Source organism: Hypanus sabinus, chromosome X1 (assembly GCF_030144855.1).
Source record: "Hypanus sabinus isolate sHypSab1 chromosome X1, sHypSab1.hap1, whole genome shotgun sequence".
Taxonomy (NCBI): Eukaryota; Metazoa; Chordata; class Chondrichthyes; order Myliobatiformes; family Dasyatidae; genus Hypanus; species Hypanus sabinus.
In genome coordinates, this window is record NC_082738.1 from 30443361 (window position 1) to 30459936 (window position 16576).

Below are 16576 nucleotides of genomic sequence, written 5' to 3' on the forward strand. Positions count from 1 at the left end.
TGAGTGTGCTTCTTCAAGCATCTGTTTTTCCTCCCTGATCGCCGTAGTGAGAAGCGGGCATGTCCTGTATATTGATGGCTTCTGGTGATAGATTCCAGCTTCTGAAAACATTGCCTGTTAATGGTATTCATGTTGCCGTGCAGAATTTGCCCCCGATGGGGCTGGCTGAGTTTATGATCCTCTGCAGCCTCTTGCGATCCTGTGTGTTGGAGAGGGCAGGGTACAATTTGGTGATCCCCATTTCATGAGATGTCACACCCACTGGGTAGAAGTGCAGAGAATGTTTCGCAGCTTGATGCCCAGGAGGGGTGGTGAAAGGGTTGCCCCTGGAGAAGCAGGTCACCATGTTGGGACTTGCACCCAGTGTAGATTAGAGGAAAGTGAGAGCCCATCTCCACTTTGTTTTGGAGGGCGGGATGGGCAGGTGTTTAAGGAGTTTGCGATTGGTTCTGATGGAACGGTGGAGGATGGACTAGGGAGATCTTTCAATGGAAATGAGGTTGGGGGATCTTGGGAATTATCTCCCCTGGAGACTGCGGATTAGGGAGATGTTTGAGGAGATTGAGGTTGGATCTAATTGGTTTGGGGAGCTATGGGGGGTAACTAAGGTCCTTGTACTTGACCTATTAGCCTTGGGATGTTGAGATGTTGATCTGGGACCTGAAGCTACTTAGTGAGATGGGTAGGATGGACTGGTGTTGCTGGGAGATGGTTACAGTGAAGACTAACAGCGTGTCCATCTCCCTTCCCCCCTCCCTCCCATAACCCACAGCAAAGGTGGCTCTGGTGAAATGCCGGGACCTTCACTGGGCCATGGTCGCCCAACCGGAGCACCGGGACTTCAGTCTCTCCTCCCTCCGACTGCTGATCGTGGCCGATGGTGCCAATCCATGTAAGTAGCCCCCGGTCCCCGTAGCCCTCCTGTCAGAACCGCTCCTCCTGCTCCTGGCCAACAGTGTCAATCTCTTTTCCATTCAACCAAGAACCCCTCCTCCCACTTCTCTACCCCAACACATTGCTACCCATCTCTCTTTTCCTCTACCTCTCCTCCCCCATTTTCTCTTGTCCCCCATCCAACGCCCTCTTTATCTCTATTTCACCCCCTTTCCCTGCCCTCTCTCCACCCCGCGACCCCTTCTCTCTACCCACCCACCGTCCCCCCATTTTTCCGATGTCTTCCCAACCCCACTCCCATTCTCTTCTTCCTGTCCTACTTCCTCAGCCTCTCCACCTCCCTCTGTCCACCCCACCTGTCTCCCTTCTTTCTTCTAACCCAACATTTGCCACCCCCTACCCTGCCCTCACTGACACCCATGACAACATTTACACCCCCACACCTCCACCTTGCTCCCCCTCATCCCCCTGCCAACCATCCCGTTCCTCCTGGCTCTACCCTGTATCCACTACAAAACCTGTACTCTCCTGCCTCTCTGCTCTCGGCTGTAAAATCTCCACCCCTCGCCCATCAATCTCCTCCCACCCCACTCTCTCTTTCTCTCCACTTCAGGGTCCGTGTCTTCCTGTGATGCCTTCCTCAGCGCCTTCCAGAGCCGGGGCCTGAGGCCCGACGCCATCTGTCCCTGTGCCTCCTCACCCGAGGGTCTCACTGTGGCCATCCGCAGGTAATTGTGGCTCGGATCACTCACCTTCTGGGGAAGGGTTGGTAAACCCTCTCTCTCTTTTGGAGAGGGAAGATGGAGGGACAGAGTGGATGTGGAGAGGATGTTTCCATCAGTGGAAGAGCCCACGATCCAAGGGCACAGCCTTAGAATGATGGGATGTCCCTTTAAAACTAGGATGAGGAGGAATTTGTTCAGCCAGAGGGTGGTGAGTTTTTGAGAATGGGGTAGAGAGAAGGTTCAATAGGGCAGCAGAGTTAATGGACCAAAAGAGCCAAATCTTTCTCCTGCATTTTAGGATCTTCTGAAAGATGATGTGGATATGGAGTGTATGGACAAGGGCAATCCAGGCAATTGGGGAGTGTTCCATCACGCTCCTGACCTGTAGGCGGTGAAGAGGTAATGTGGTGGATGTGGAGTGTATGGACTAACTCCACCCGGGCAAGTGGGGAGTGTTCCATCACACTCCTGACCTGTAGATGGTGGAGAGGTAATGTGGTGGATGTGGAGTGTATGGACTAACTCCACCTGGGGAAGTGGGGAGTGTTCCATCACACTCTTGACCTGTAGACGGTTGAGAGGTAATGTGGTGGATGTGGAGTGTATGGACTAACTCCACCCGGGCAAGTGGGGAGTGTTCCATCACACTCCTGACCTGTCGACGGTGGAGAGGTAATGTGGTGGGTGTGGAGTGTATGGACTAACTCCACCTCAGACTTCGCACCCTCAGATTTACTCTGGTACCCAAGGTGTTGGTGTGGAATTGGAATTGGTTTATTATTGTCACATGTACTGAGATAAAGTGAAAAGCTTGTCTTACACACTATTCCTACAGATCAGATCATTGGTATTAAGGTATAACAAGGCAAGCAATAACAATGCAGAATAAAGTGTCACAGCTACAGAGAGAGTGCAGTCCAGGCAGACAATAAGATGCAACTTCATAAAGAGGTAGATTTGGAGTCCATCTCATCGTACTAGGGGATCATTCAATAGGGTAGAAGTTGTTCTTGAGCCTGGTGGGACGTGCTTTCAGGCTTTTGTATCTTCTGCCCGGTGGGAGAGGAGAGAATGTCTGGGGCGAGGGGGGGTCTTTGATTATGTTGGCAGCTTCACTGAGACAGTGAGAAGTGTAGACAGAGTCCATGGAGGGGAGGCTGGTTTCTGTGATGTGCTGACACGTGTCCACAACTCTCCACAGTCACGGGCAGAGCAGTTGCTGTACCAAGCCGTGAAGTATCTAGGTAGGATGCTTTCTATGGTGCATCAGTAAATGTTGGTGAGAGTCAGCAGGGACATGCCAAATTTATTTAGCTTCCTGAGGAAGTAGGGGCGTTGGTCAGCTTTCTTGATTGGACCAGGACAGGCTGCTGTACACACCTAGGATGTGAACGTAGGAAATGATGGCCACTGGTGACCTCTCAGTAAGAGCCATCGAGTCTGCTCTGTCATTTCATTTATTAACCCTTTCAACCCTTTTGTCCCTTGTCTTCATCCCGTAACCTTTGACACTGACTGACGAAAAGCCTATCAGCCACTGCTTTAAATCTACTCAATGACGAGCCTCCACTGATTCGCCTCCCTCCAGATAAAGAGGTTCCTCCTCATCTCTGTTCTCTGGCCTTGGACTTGTCTCTCTCCCCCCCCCCCCCAACTACAGGAAATACACTCTTCACATCCACTCTAGATAGGCGTTTCAATGAGATCCCCTCTCCAGCAAGTACAGACTCAAAGACATCAGGCGTGTCTCATAAGGTAACCCTTTCATTTCTGGGATGATTCTCGTGATCCTCCTCTGGACCCTCTCCAATGCTAGCGCATCTTTTCTTTGATAAGGGGCCCAAAACTGCTCACAATACTCTAAGTATAAGCAGAATTAGTCCCAGCATTATATCCTTGCTTTTATATTCTTGTCCTCTTGAAATGAATGCTAACATTGCATTTGCCTTCTTCACCACCAAGTCAACCTGCAAGTTAACCTTGAGGGAATCTTCCTGCACGAGGATTCTCTTTGCCCCTTTGGTTCTGGATATGCTCCCCATTTGGAAAATAGTCCACACCTTTTTTTCACTTTTCCAAAGTCCATGACCATATATTCCATCAGCCATTTCTTTACCCATTCTTTTAATCTGTCCAAGTCCTTTTGCAACCTCTCTGCTCCCTCAACACTACCTGCCCCTCCATTTATCTTAGTAACATCCGCAAACCTGGCAACAAAGCCATCAATTCCATCATCTGGCATCCAAAAAGAAGTGATCCCATCACCGACCCATGTGGGACACCACTAGCCACTGGCAATCAATCAGAAAAGACTCACTTCATTCCCACTCTTTGGCTCCTGCCAATCAGCCAATGCTCTATCCATCCTCGTATCTTTCTTGTAATACCACGGGCTCTCTTATCTTGTTTAACAGCCTCATGTGCAGCACCTTGTCAAAGGGCTTCTGAAATTCCAGGTAAACAACATCCACTGACTCTACTTTGTCTATCCCGCTTGTAATTTCTTCAAAGAATTCTAACAGATTTGTCAGGTAGGATTTTCCCTTGAGGAAACCATGCTGACTTTGGCCTATTTTATCACATGCCTCCAAGCACCCCGAAACCTCATCCTTAATAATCAACAACATCTTCCCAGCCACTGAGGTCAAATTAACTGTTCTATAATTTCCTTTCTTCTGCCTCTCTACCTTCTTGAAGAGTGGAGTGACATTTGCAATTTTTCAGTCTTTCAGAACCATTCCAGAATCTAATGATTTTTGAAAAATTATTGCTAGTACCTCCATAATCTCTTCAGCCACCTCCTTCAGAACCCTGGGGTGTTACCATCTGGTCTTGTAACGTATCTACTGTCAGACCTTACAGTTTCTTAAGAGTCTTCTCTTTAGTTAAAGTAAATTCACACACTTCATAACCCCTGAGACCTGGAATTTCCTCCGTACTGCTAGTGCCTTCCACAGTGAAGACCGATGCAAAATACTTATTCAGTTCATCCACCATTTCATTGTCCCTCATTCCTACCTCTCCAACATTGTTTTCCAGCAGTCTGATATCCACTCTCGCCTCTCTTTTGCATTTCATATATCTGAAAAAACTTTTGGTCTCCTCTTTTTGCACACCTTCATATTCCATCTATTCCCTCTTTTATCATATTTTTAGTTGCCTTCTGTTGGGTTTTAAAAGCTTTCCAATCCTCGAACTTCCCACTAATTTTTGCTCAATTGTATGGCCTCTCTTTGGCTTTTATGTTGGCTTTCACTTCTCTTGTTAGCCACAATGTGTCATCTTTCCTTTAGAATACTTCTTCCTCTTTGTGATGTATATATACTGTTCCTTCCGAATTGCTTCCAGAAATTCCAGTCGTAATCCTTGTCATCTGACTTTAGCTTCTCCTTCTCAAATTTCATGGTGAGTTCGATCATATTATGATTACTTGCCCGAAGTGTTCTTTTACCTTAAGCTGCCTAATCAATTCTGGTTAATTGCACAACACGCAATCCAGAATTGCTGCTCCCCGAGTGGGCTCAACCACAAGTAGCTCTAAAAAGCCATCTTGTAGGCCCTATCGAAATTCATCCTCCTGGAATCCAGCATCAACCTGATTTTCCCACATTGAAATCCTCCATGACGTGTCTTCCTTCTCTTGTTGTAATTTGTAGACAACATGTTGACTGTTGTTTGGGGGTCTGTATACAACTCTCATTAGGGTCTTTTTACCCTTGCAGTTCCTTAGCTCTATCCACAATGATTCAACACCTTCCAGCCCGATGTCACCTCTTTCTAATGATTTGATTTCATTTTTTTACCAACTGAGCAAAACCAACCCTTCTGCCAACCTTCCTGTCCTTTTGATACAACGAGTATCCTTGGATATTAAACTTCCAGCTTCAATCTTCTTTCAGTCATGATTCAGTGATGTCCACAACATCATACATTTTCAGAGGGTGTGCTGGAACTTATGAAAAACATTAGGATAGGTAAGTCCCTGGGCCGGACAGGATATACCCCAGGTGACTGCAGGAAGTGAGGGAAGAGATTTCTGCACCTTTGACGATGATCTTTACATCCTCACTGACCACAGGAGTAGTGCCTGATGACTGGAGGGTGGCAAATGTTATTCCTTTGTTCAAGAAAGAGAGTAGGGATAATCCTGGGAATTATAGACCAGTGGGTCTTACTTCAGTGGAGGGCAAACTATTGGAGATTCTTTCCCTTTGCCATCAGATTTCTGAATGGGAATTGAGCCCATGAACACTATCTCCTGCCGAAGGGTTTCGGCCTGAAATGTCGACTGTACTCTTTTCCATAGATGCTGCCTGGCCTGCTGAGTTCTTCCAGCATTGTGAGTGTTGCTTGGATTTCCAGCATCTGTAGATTTTCTTTTGCTTGTGATAACACAATCTCACTGCATTTTCCCCACTTTTTGCACTACTTATTTAATTTATTGTGTATTACAATGTACTGCTGCTGCATAACAACAAATTTTACCGAATGTGCCCGTGGTATTAAACCTGATTATGGTTCTGAGACAGGATTAATGAGGAGCGTAGTCTGATTAGGCATAGTCAATATGGCTTTGTGAGGGGTAGATTGTGCCTCATGAGCCTGATTGAATTCTTTGATGAAGTTAGAGTGGTGGATGGGTGTATATGGTTTTTAGTAAGGTGTTTGACCAAGATCCCCATGACAGGCTCACTCAGGAAATCAGGAGGCATGGGATCCAGGGAAAATTGTCTGTGTGGATTCAGAATTGGCTTGCTCCAGAAGGCAGAGGGTGGTTGTAGATGGAGCATATTCTGCCTGGAGGTTGGTGACCAGTGGTGTTCCACAGGGATCTGTACTGGGAACCCTGCCCTTTGTGATTTTATAGATGATTTGATGGATGAGGATGTGGGAGGGTGGGTTAGTAAGTTTGCAGATGACACGGTGCAGTTGTGGATAGTGAAAAAGGTTGTCTTAGGATCCAACAAAATATTAACAGGATGCAGAGCTGGGCTGAGGAATAACAGATGGAGTTTACCCCAGGAAAGTGTGAAGTGATTCACTTTGGAACGTCAAATTTGAAGGAAAAATACAGGGTTAATGGCAGGATTCTTAGCAGTGTGAAGGAACAGAGGGATCCAAGACCACAGATGCCATGGTGGTTAAGAAGGTGGGTGGTGTTGGCTTTCGTTCGTTGGGGGACTGAGTTAAAGAGCTGTGAGATAATGTTGCAGCTCTGTAAAACTCTGATTGGACCACACTTGGAGTATTGTGTTCAGTTCTGGATGCCTCATCAGAGCAAAGATGTGGAAGCTTTAGAGAGGGTGCAGAGGAGATTTGCCAGGATGCTGCCTGGATTGGAGAGCATGTCTTATGAGGACAGGTTGAGTGACCTTGGGCTTTTCTCTCTGGAGTGAAAGAGGATGAGAGATGACTTGATAGAGGTGTATAAGATGATAAGCAGCATAGATCAAGTGGAGAGCCAGAGACTTTTTCCCAGGGTGGACATGGCTAATGTGACGGGGCATAAAATTAAGGTGATTGGAGGAAAGTATGGAGAGATGCCAGATTTTCTCCCCCCACACAGAGTGTAGATTGGAGTTGGGCATAACGTTCAGATTCTGGTGAACATTGTGGGCATGCGATATTGGCACTGGAGTGTGTGGCAACACTTAACAGGCTCCCCCAGTACACTCTTGGCTGTGTGTGATAAGTAAATCTGAATGGGAATCATTGTCCTGCAGCTCCTCCGCAGGGTGGGAAGGTGTAACTGCAGCATGGTGGCCTTTAGAGAGTGGACGTGGAGGGCGCAGACCCGGAGCAGGAATGCTGAGCTTGAGAATGCTTCTTGCAGGTCGGGATGTGGAGATCGCCGGGCTGTGCTCTCCTTGGAAGGTCTCAGCCACGGGCTGGTCCGCGCTGACCCTGAGGACAAGAGCAGCGCACTGACTGTGCAGGACGTGGGACCCCCACTTCCCGGAGGTGGGTGGGATGAGTCGAGGCCAGGGAGGAGGAAGTGGGAATATGGAGGAAGGGAGAGGGGCTGTGGGAGTGATGAGGGAGAATTTTTGGGGGGTGGTGAGAAAAGGGGGCAAGAAGGATGGGAGTGGGTGGGGGGAAGGGGACGTGGAGGGTGAGGGGAAGACGGGACGGAGAGTAGGGATGAGAGGGATGGGGGTGTGGGGAGAGGAGGCCGTGGGGGAAGTCCTGGAGGGAGAGATGGTGGGAGGAGGTGGAGGGAGGGAACCTGCTTGCAATCTATCTGGTGAGACAGTGTAAGTATCCTGGGCTCTGTTCCCCAACTCATCTCAGAGCAGGTGGCTGCAATGGGTTGTGCTTGTGTATCTTAATAAAATCCCCTTTCAACCCCTCTCTGCTTCAATACATCACCTCTTGATCTTTCTTTTTCTCTCTCTCTCTCTTTCTTTCTTGCTCCATCTCCCTTTATCTCTCGCTCTCCCTTTCCCTCACTCTCGCTCGCCCACTCTCTTGCTCCTGCTTGCACTTTCCTTCTGTCCTCATCCCTGTCCCCATCTTTCTCTATCTCTCTCCACAGCTACGCTTTGCATAGTGAGACTCCAGGGACCCCCTGAGCTGTGCCGGACTGACGAGGTTGGAGAGATATGTACCAGTAACCGGGTGAATGGCTGCCAGTATTACGGACTGACTGGCCTGACCCGCAACACCTTTGAGGTCAGTGTGAGACATCTGGCTGCGGAGGCATCAAGTGGATTGGACGCAGGCACCTCTTCAGGAGCTCCTGGGTCAGACCCACACCGGAAGCACCGTGCACAGTCTCCGTCTCCCTATCCCTGGGTCAGACCCACACCAGGAGCACTGTGCACAGTCCCCGTCTCCCTGTCCCTGGGTCAGACCCAGAACAGGATCACCATGCACAGTCCCCGTCTCCCTGTCCCTGGGTCAGACCCACACCAGGAGCACTGTGCACAGTTCCTGTCTCCCTATCCCTGGGTCATACCAACACAGGGAGCGCCGTGCACAGTTCCCGTCTCCCTATCCCTGGGTCAGACCCACACCAGGAACACCGTGCACAGTTCCCGTCTCCCTATCCCTGGGTCAGACCCACACTCGGAGCACCATGCACAGTTCCCGTCTCCCTATCCCTGGGTCAGACCCACACCCGGAGCACCGTGCACAGTTCTCGTCTCCATGTCCCTGGGTCCAATGCAACAGGGTGGATTTTTGGGTGTTCAGATGCCTGGAAAGGGAACAGTGTTATTGCCTGGCTGAAATATAGTAATACATGCTTCCTCAATTTTGTTTATTTGAATACTCCCCACCCTACCAAACACTACTCTGCTTCCACACCCCATCTCATTCCCTTTCTGCACTGCAATCTCCCCATCTCATTCTTTCCCCTTCTGACCACCTCCCACCCCCTCCAATTTTACTTCATTTTCCTTGAAATAACCTCCCTTCCACTTTCATACCTCCCTCCTTCTACCTCTCCATCGTCTTCCTCCCTCCGCTGCCTGACTCTCCCTTTCCCTCCAACTATCATTCCTCGCATTGTACTTCAACCCCTCCCATTTATTCTCACACACTACCATTCCCTCTCATTCCCTCCAGACTTGCCTCGCCCTCGCTCTCTCCCCAAATATCCCACTCTCTTGAAAGCCCCCACCCCACACTCCTCTCTACCTAACCCCCCCACAATCACTCCCCCTCGTTCTCCCGCTCTTTAAACTCATCCACGATCAACCACCTCCCTTCCCAACTCTCCATGTTTTAAACACAAATTTTAACTCATCCCCTCCCAATCGCAGGTCTTTCCCATCAACTCTGAGGGCGCTCCCATCAGTGAAGCTCCCTTTATACGGACAGGATTGTTGGGATTTGTTAGTCCTGTGAGTATAACTCCTCATCCCCAGCAGTACTCTACCCCTGTATTCTACCCCAGTGCTCTACCGTACCCCGGTGTTATACAGTGACAGACCCGTCCCCACCGGTACCGTACCCCGGTGTTACACAGTGACAGACCCGTCCCCACCGGTACCGCACCCCGGTGTTACACAGTGACAGACCCGTCCCCACCGGTACCGTACCCCGGTGTTACACAGTGACAGACCCGTCCCCACCGGTACCGTACCCCGGTGTCACACAGTGACAGACCCGTCCCCACCGGTACCGTACCCCGGCGTTACACAGTGACAGACCCGTCCCCAGCGTTACCGTACCCCGGTGTTATACAGTGACAGACCCGTCCCCACCGGTACCGTACCCCGGTGTCACACAGTGACAGACCCGTCCCCACCGGTACCGTACCCCGGTGTCACACAGTGACAGACCCGTCCCCACCGGTACTGTACCCCGGTGTCACACAGTGACAGACCCGTCCCCACCGGTACCGTACCCCAGTGTTATACAGTGACAGACCCGACCCCAGCGTTACCGTACCCCGGTGTTACACAGTGACAGACCCGTCCCCACCGGTACAGTACCCCGGTGTTACACAGTGACAGACCCGTCCCCACCGGTACCGTACCCCTGTGTTATACAGTGACAGACCCGTCCCCACCGGTACCGTACCCCTGGTGTTACACAGTGACAGACCCGTCCCCACCGGTACCGCACCCCGGTGTTATACAGTGACAGACCCGTCCCCACCGGTACCGCACCCCGGTGTTACACAGTGACAGACCCGTCCCCACCGGTACCGTACCCCGGTGTTACACAGTGACAGACCCGTCCCCACCGGTACCGTACCCCGGTGTCACACAGTGACAGACCCGTCCCCACCGGTACCGTACCCCGGCGTTACACAGTGACAGACCCGTCCCCAGCGTTACCGTACCCCGGTGTTATACAGTGACAGACCCGTCCCCACCGGTACCGTACCCCGGTGTCACACAGTGACAGACCCGTCCCCACCGGTACCGTACCCCGGTGTTACACAGTGACAGACCCGTCCCCACCGGTACCGTACCCCGGTGTTACACAGTGACAGACCCGTCCCCAGCGTTACCGTACCCCGGTGTTATACAGTGACAGACCCGTCCCCACCGGTACCGTACCCCGGTGTCACACAGTGACAGACCCGTCCCCACCGGTACCGTACCCCAGTGTTACACAGTGACAGACCCATCCCCAGCGTTACCGTACCCCGGTGTTATACAGTGACAGACCCGTCCCCACCGGTACCGTACCCCGGTGTTATACAGTGACAGACCCGTCCCCACCGGTACCGTACCCCGGTGTTACACAGTGACAGACCCGTCCCCACCGGTACCGTACCCCGGTGTTACACAGTGACAGACCCGTCCCCACCGGTACCGTACCCCGGTGTTACACAGTGACAGACCCGTCCCCACCGGTACCGTACCCCGGTGTTACACAGTGACAGACCCGTCCCCACCGGTACCGTACCCCGGTGTTACACAGTGACAGACCCGTCCCCACCGGTACCGTACCCCGGTGTTACACAGTGACAGACCCGTCCCCACCGGTACCGTACCCCGGTGTTATACAGTGACAGACCCGTCCCCACCGGTACCGTACCCCAATGTTATACAGTGACAGACCCGTCCCCACCGATACCGTACCCCGGTGTTATACAGTGACAGACCCGTCCCCACTGGTACTGTGGCTGATTTAATTTTCCTCTCCACCCAATTCTGCCTTCTCAAATCATGCCAAATAACACATAAAACCTAAAATAACAGTAATATAAAAATATAACAGTAATATAAAACTGGCAGAAACGCTTGGCGCAAGGGCTCTCGGCAGAAACACTCGGCGCAAGGGCTCTCGGCAGAAACACTCGGCGCAAGGGCTCTCGGCAGAAACGCTCGGCACAAGGGCTCTCGGCAGAAACACTCGGCGCAAGGGCTCTCGGCAGAAACGCTCGGCACAAGGGCTCTCGGCAGAAACGCTCGGCGCAAGGGCTCTCGGCAGAAACGCTCGGCACAAGGGCTCTCGGCAGAAACGCTCGGCACAAGGGCTCTCGGCAGAAACGCTCGGCGCAAGGGCTCTCGGCAGAAACACTGGGCACAAGGGCTCTCGGCAGAAACACTGGGCACAAGGGCTCTCGGCAGAAACACTGGGCACAAGGGCTCTCGGCAGAAACGCTCGGCGCAAGGGCTCTCGGCAGAAACGCTCGGCGCAAGGGCTCTCGGCAGAAACACTGGGCACAAGGGCTCTCGGCAGAAACACTGGGCACAAGGGCTCTCGGCAGAAACGCTCGGCGCAAGGGCTCTCGGCAGAAACGCTCGGCGCAAGGGCTCTCGGCAGAAACGCTCGGCGCAAGGGCTCTCGGCAGAAACGCTCGGCGCAAGGGCTCTCGGCAGAAACACTGGGCACAAGGGCTCTCGGCAGAAACGCTCGGCGCAAGGGCTCTCGGCAGAAACGCTCGGCGCAAGGGCTCTCGGCAGAAACGCTCGGCGCAAGGGCTCTCGGCAGAAACGCTCGGCGCAAGGGCTCTCGGCAGCACACTCGGCGCAAGGGCTCTCGGCAGCACACTCGGCGCAAGGGCTCTCGGCAGAAACACTGGGCACAAGGGCTCTCGGCAGAAACGCTCGGCGCAAGGGCTCTCGGCAGAAACGCTTGGCGCAAGGGCTCTCGGCAGAAACACTCTTTCCAGTAACCTATAAGCTATGAAGCTGCCAAATCATACCAAATACACAGCCTATATAAAGTAGAAATAATGTATGTACAGTGCAGTTTCACTTACTGGAATTGGGAAGACAGTGAGCACACTGATGATAGTGTGTTAGGCTGAGTTGTCGGAGGTTGGGGTGGTGGGAGACTGGGGTGTCATCTCATCGTTGTCTGTTTCCATCAGGGCAGGCAGGTCACCTTCCATGTCTGCCTGCCTCGATATTGAAGGTCGAGTTTCGTCGTCTGCTGTGGCTGATGTGGAAGGCTTGAAAAGCAATAGTATGCTTGGCTGCTTAGCCTCGTGCATTTTTCTATCATACAGTTCTTTGTAAGCACTCAAACCATCCTGCAAATATGCCCTAAATCTACGTACCCTTTCAAAATTAAAGTCATACTCTTCTGCAATGATTGTAGTGTTGTCAATCGCAGCGAAAATCTCACGCAAATGCTTCACGTTCAGTTCCTGGACGACTTCACTTTCGGGCCGTTCACTACTGCATTCGGTTTCCATTGTTAACCTTTCCTCTTCCAATTGCATCAGCTCTTCATCTTTCAGTTGGTCATGGGATGCCAAAACCTCTTCAACATCATCTTCGTCAACTTCCACAAGCCAAACTCACTTCGTACTTACTTCGTTCACCACGATTAAAACACTTAATTATGTCTAGTTTTACGCTAAGTGTAAAATCCTTACGCGCTCTTTTAGGCTTTTCCAATACCTTGGAACTCATCTTGCTAACGGATGCAGAAACTAAATCGACATAAAGCACAGATGGTCACAGGCACGCATGTTAAGCAATGGTGGCTAGAATGCCGTTCCGGGGGCATTGCCTTTTTTCATAACAGTGAAAACACCTTCTGTTTGCGGGAACAGGTAACTAACGTAGGTCTTTCATAACAGCGGGGTGTCGTAAATCAAACGTTCGAAAAACAGGGGACACTGGTACTGTACCCCAGTCTTATATGGTGACAGACCCGTCCCCACTGGCACCGTAACCTGGTGTTACACAGTGACAGACCCGTCACCACCGGTACCGTACCCCGGTGTTATACAGTGACAGACCCGTCCCCACCGGTACCGTACCCCGGTGTTACACAGTGACAGACCCGTCCCCACCGGTACCGTACCCCGGTGTTACACAGTGACAGACCCGTCCCCACCGGTACCGCACCCCGGTGTTATACAGTGACAGACCCGTCCCCACCGGTACCGTACCCCGGAGTTATACAGTGACAAACCCATCCCCACCGGTACTGTCCCCCGGTGTTATACAGTGACAGTCCCGATCTCACCGGTACAGTACCCTGGAGTTACACAGTGACAGACCCGTCCCCACCGGTACCGTACCCCGGTGTTATACAGTGACAGACCCGTCCCCACCGGTACCGTACCCCGGTGTTACACAGCGACAGACCCGTCCCCACCGGTACCGTACCCCAGTGTTACACAGCGACAGACCCGTCCCCACCGGTACCGTACCCCGGTGTTACACAGTGACAGACCCGTCCCCACCGGTACCATAGTGTGTGATCTTTGCTCTGCCACTGTACAGGGTGGTCTGGTGTTTGTCGTGGGGAAACTGGATGGTCTGATGATGGTGAGTGGCCGGAGACACAACTCAGATGACATTGTGGCCACGGCCCTGGCTGTTGAGCCAATGAAGACTGTTTATCGGGGAAGGTGAGGGAAGTTTCACGTACTGTACTCTCTGCCTGTTTCCACGAGCTGACCCTTTTTCCTGTTCCCCTCCCCCCCCCCCCCACCATCACCCTGACGTCTGTTTTGCGTTCTCTTCCCTCTCATGGTCTGTCTATATCTCCCCCCTTTCCCTGATCTGAATTTGCTCACAATCTGAAACTGTCACATCTCCCTGTTTTTCTCCACGGTCTGATCACATCACCACCCTTGGTAGTTCTCTTGGTGAATGTGCTGGAAAATGAGTCGATTCTGTTTTCTGACCCCTCCCCACATGTCTCTCACTCTCTCCTCTCCCCGTCTACCAAGGGTGGCGGTGTTCTCGGTGACGGTTCTGTACGACGAGCGTGTCGTGCTGGTGATTGAGCAGCGACCTGACGTGGCCGAAGACGAGAGCTTCCAGTGGATGAGCCGTGTGCTGCAGGTTGGTCCGTGCATCTCCCTGGGAACCTCCATGAGACATTCTCCTTAGGAACGTCTGTATCGCCGTCCGTTTCCCCTCAAACCGGTCCCCAGACCATAGTCTGGTTTGACCCACCTCTGCTGCAATACCCCCTCTATCACCCCCGGCCACCCTCACCATGTGCCCTATCTCTGTCTCCCCTCCCATCGCTCTCTCTTTCCATTCCTCCTCTTCTCTCCCCTCCCTTTCTCCCTCTCTCTCCTCTCTCCCCTCCCCTCCTCTCTTCCCCTCCCCTTACCCCTCTCTTCCCATCCTTTCCCTCCCCTCTCTCACCTCCCCTTCCCTCTCTCTCCTCCCCTTCCCTCTCTCTCCTCCCCTTCACTCTCTCTCCTCCCCTTCCCTCTCTCACCTCCCCTTCCCTCTCTCACCTCCCCTTCCCTCTCTCACCTCCCCTTCCCTCTCTCACCTCCCCTTCCCCCACTCCCCTCCCCTTCCCCCGCTCTCTCACCCCTTCCCCCCTCTCTCTCCTCTCTCCCCACCCCACCTCTCTTCCCCTCCCCTTACCCCTCTCTTCCCATCCTTTCCTTCCCCTCTCTCACCTCCCCTTCCCTCTCTCTCCTCCCCTTCCCTCTCTCTCCTCCCCTTCCCTCTCTCTCCTCCCCTTCCCTCTCTCTCCTCCCCTTCACTCTCTCTCCTCCCCTTCCCTCTCTCACCTCCCCTTCCCCCTCTCCCCTCCCCTTCCCCCGCTCTCTCACCCCAACCCCCTCTCACTCCTCTCTCCCCTTCCCTCCTCTCTTCCCCTCCCCTTACCCCTCTCTTCCCATCCTTTCCCTCCCCTCTCTCACCTCCCCTTCCCTCTCTCTCCTCCCCTTCCCTCTCTCTCCTCCCCTTCCCTCTCTCACCTCCCCTTCCCCCTCTCCCCTCCCCTTCCCCCGCTCTCTCACCCCTTCCCCCACTCTCTCCTCACTCCCCTCCCCTCCTCTCTTCCCCTCCCCTTACCCCTCTCTTCCCATCCTTTCCTTCCCCTCTCTCACCTCCCCTTCCCTCTCTCTCCTCCCCTTCCCTCTCTCTCCTCCCCTTCACTCACTCTCCTCCCCTCACTCACTCTCCTCCCCTTCCCTCTCTCACCTCCCCTTCCCCCTCTCCCCTCCCCTTCCCCCTCTCTCACCCCTTCCCCTCTCTCTCCTCTCTCCCCTCCCCTCCTCTCTTCCCCTCCCCTTACCCCTCTCTTCCCATCCTTTCCTTCCCCTCTCTCACCTCCCCTTCCCTCTCTCTCCTCCCCTTCCCTCTCTCTCCTCCCCTTCACTCTCTCTCCTCCCCTTCACTCTCTCTCCTCCCCTTCCCTCTCTCACCTCCCCTTCCCCCTCTCCCCTCCCCTTCCCCTGCTCTCTCACCCCTTCCCCCCTCTCTCCTCTCTCCCCTTCCCTCCACTCTCCCCACCCCTTACCCCTCTCTTCCCATCCTTCCCTCCCCACTCTCACCTCCCCTTCCCTCTCTCTCCTCCCCTTCCCTCTCACTCCTCCCCTTCCCTCTCTCTCCTCCCCTTCCCACTCTCACCACCCCTTCCCCCACACCCCTCCCCTTCCCCCTCTCTCTCACCCCATCCCCCTCACTCTCCACTCACCCCTTCCCTCCTCTCTTCCCCTCCCCTTACCCCTCTTCCCATCCTTTCCCTCCCCTCTCTCACCTCCCCTTCCCTCTCTCTCCTCCCCTACCACTCTCCCCTCCCCTTCCCCCTCTCTTCCCATCCTTTCCCTCCCCCTCTCACCTCCCCTTCCACTCTCTCCCCACCCCTTCCCCCTCTCTCCCCTTCCCTCCTCTCTTCCCCTCCCCTTACCCCTCTCTTCCCATCCTTTCCCTCCCCTCACTCACCTCCCCTCCCCTCTCTCTCCTCCCCTCTCTCCTCCCCTTCCCCCTCTCCCTCCCCTTCCCCCTCTCTCCTCCCCTTCCCCCTCTCTCCTCCCCTTCCCCCTCTCTCCTCCCCTTCCCCCTCTCCTTCCCTTCCCCCTCTCCTTCCCTTCCACTCTCTCTCCTCCCCTTCCCTCTCTCTCCTCCCTTCCCTTTCTCTCCTCCCCTCCCTTTCTCTCCTCCCCTTCCCTTTCTCTCCTCCCCTTCCCTCTCTCTCCTCCCCTTCCCCCTCTCCCCTTCCCCCTCTCCACCCCCTTCCACTCTCTCCCCTCCCCTTCCCCCTCTCTCTCCCCTCTCCCCTTCCCTCCTCTCTTCCCCTCCCCTTACCCCTCTCTTCCCATCCTTTCCCTCCCC

At 53.3% G+C, this 16576-nt stretch overlaps 1 protein-coding gene across 3 annotated transcripts in view; it reads left to right on the forward strand.

Annotated features, from left to right (window-relative positions):
- Positions 1 to 16576, forward strand: part of dip2bb (disco-interacting protein 2 homolog Bb) — a 142985-nt gene that overhangs the window by 52205 nt on the left and 74204 nt on the right. For all 3 annotated transcript variants that reach the window (XM_059956200.1, XM_059956198.1, XM_059956199.1), the window contains exons 16-22: positions 773 to 892; positions 1508 to 1622; positions 7453 to 7580; positions 8155 to 8291; positions 9386 to 9466; positions 13769 to 13896; positions 14221 to 14335. In XM_059956200.1, the coding sequence (XP_059812183.1) occupies positions 773 to 892; positions 1508 to 1622; positions 7453 to 7580; positions 8155 to 8291; positions 9386 to 9466; positions 13769 to 13896; positions 14221 to 14335 (824 nt within the window). The remainder of the gene's footprint in view (positions 1 to 772; positions 893 to 1507; positions 1623 to 7452; positions 7581 to 8154; positions 8292 to 9385; positions 9467 to 13768; positions 13897 to 14220; positions 14336 to 16576) is intronic.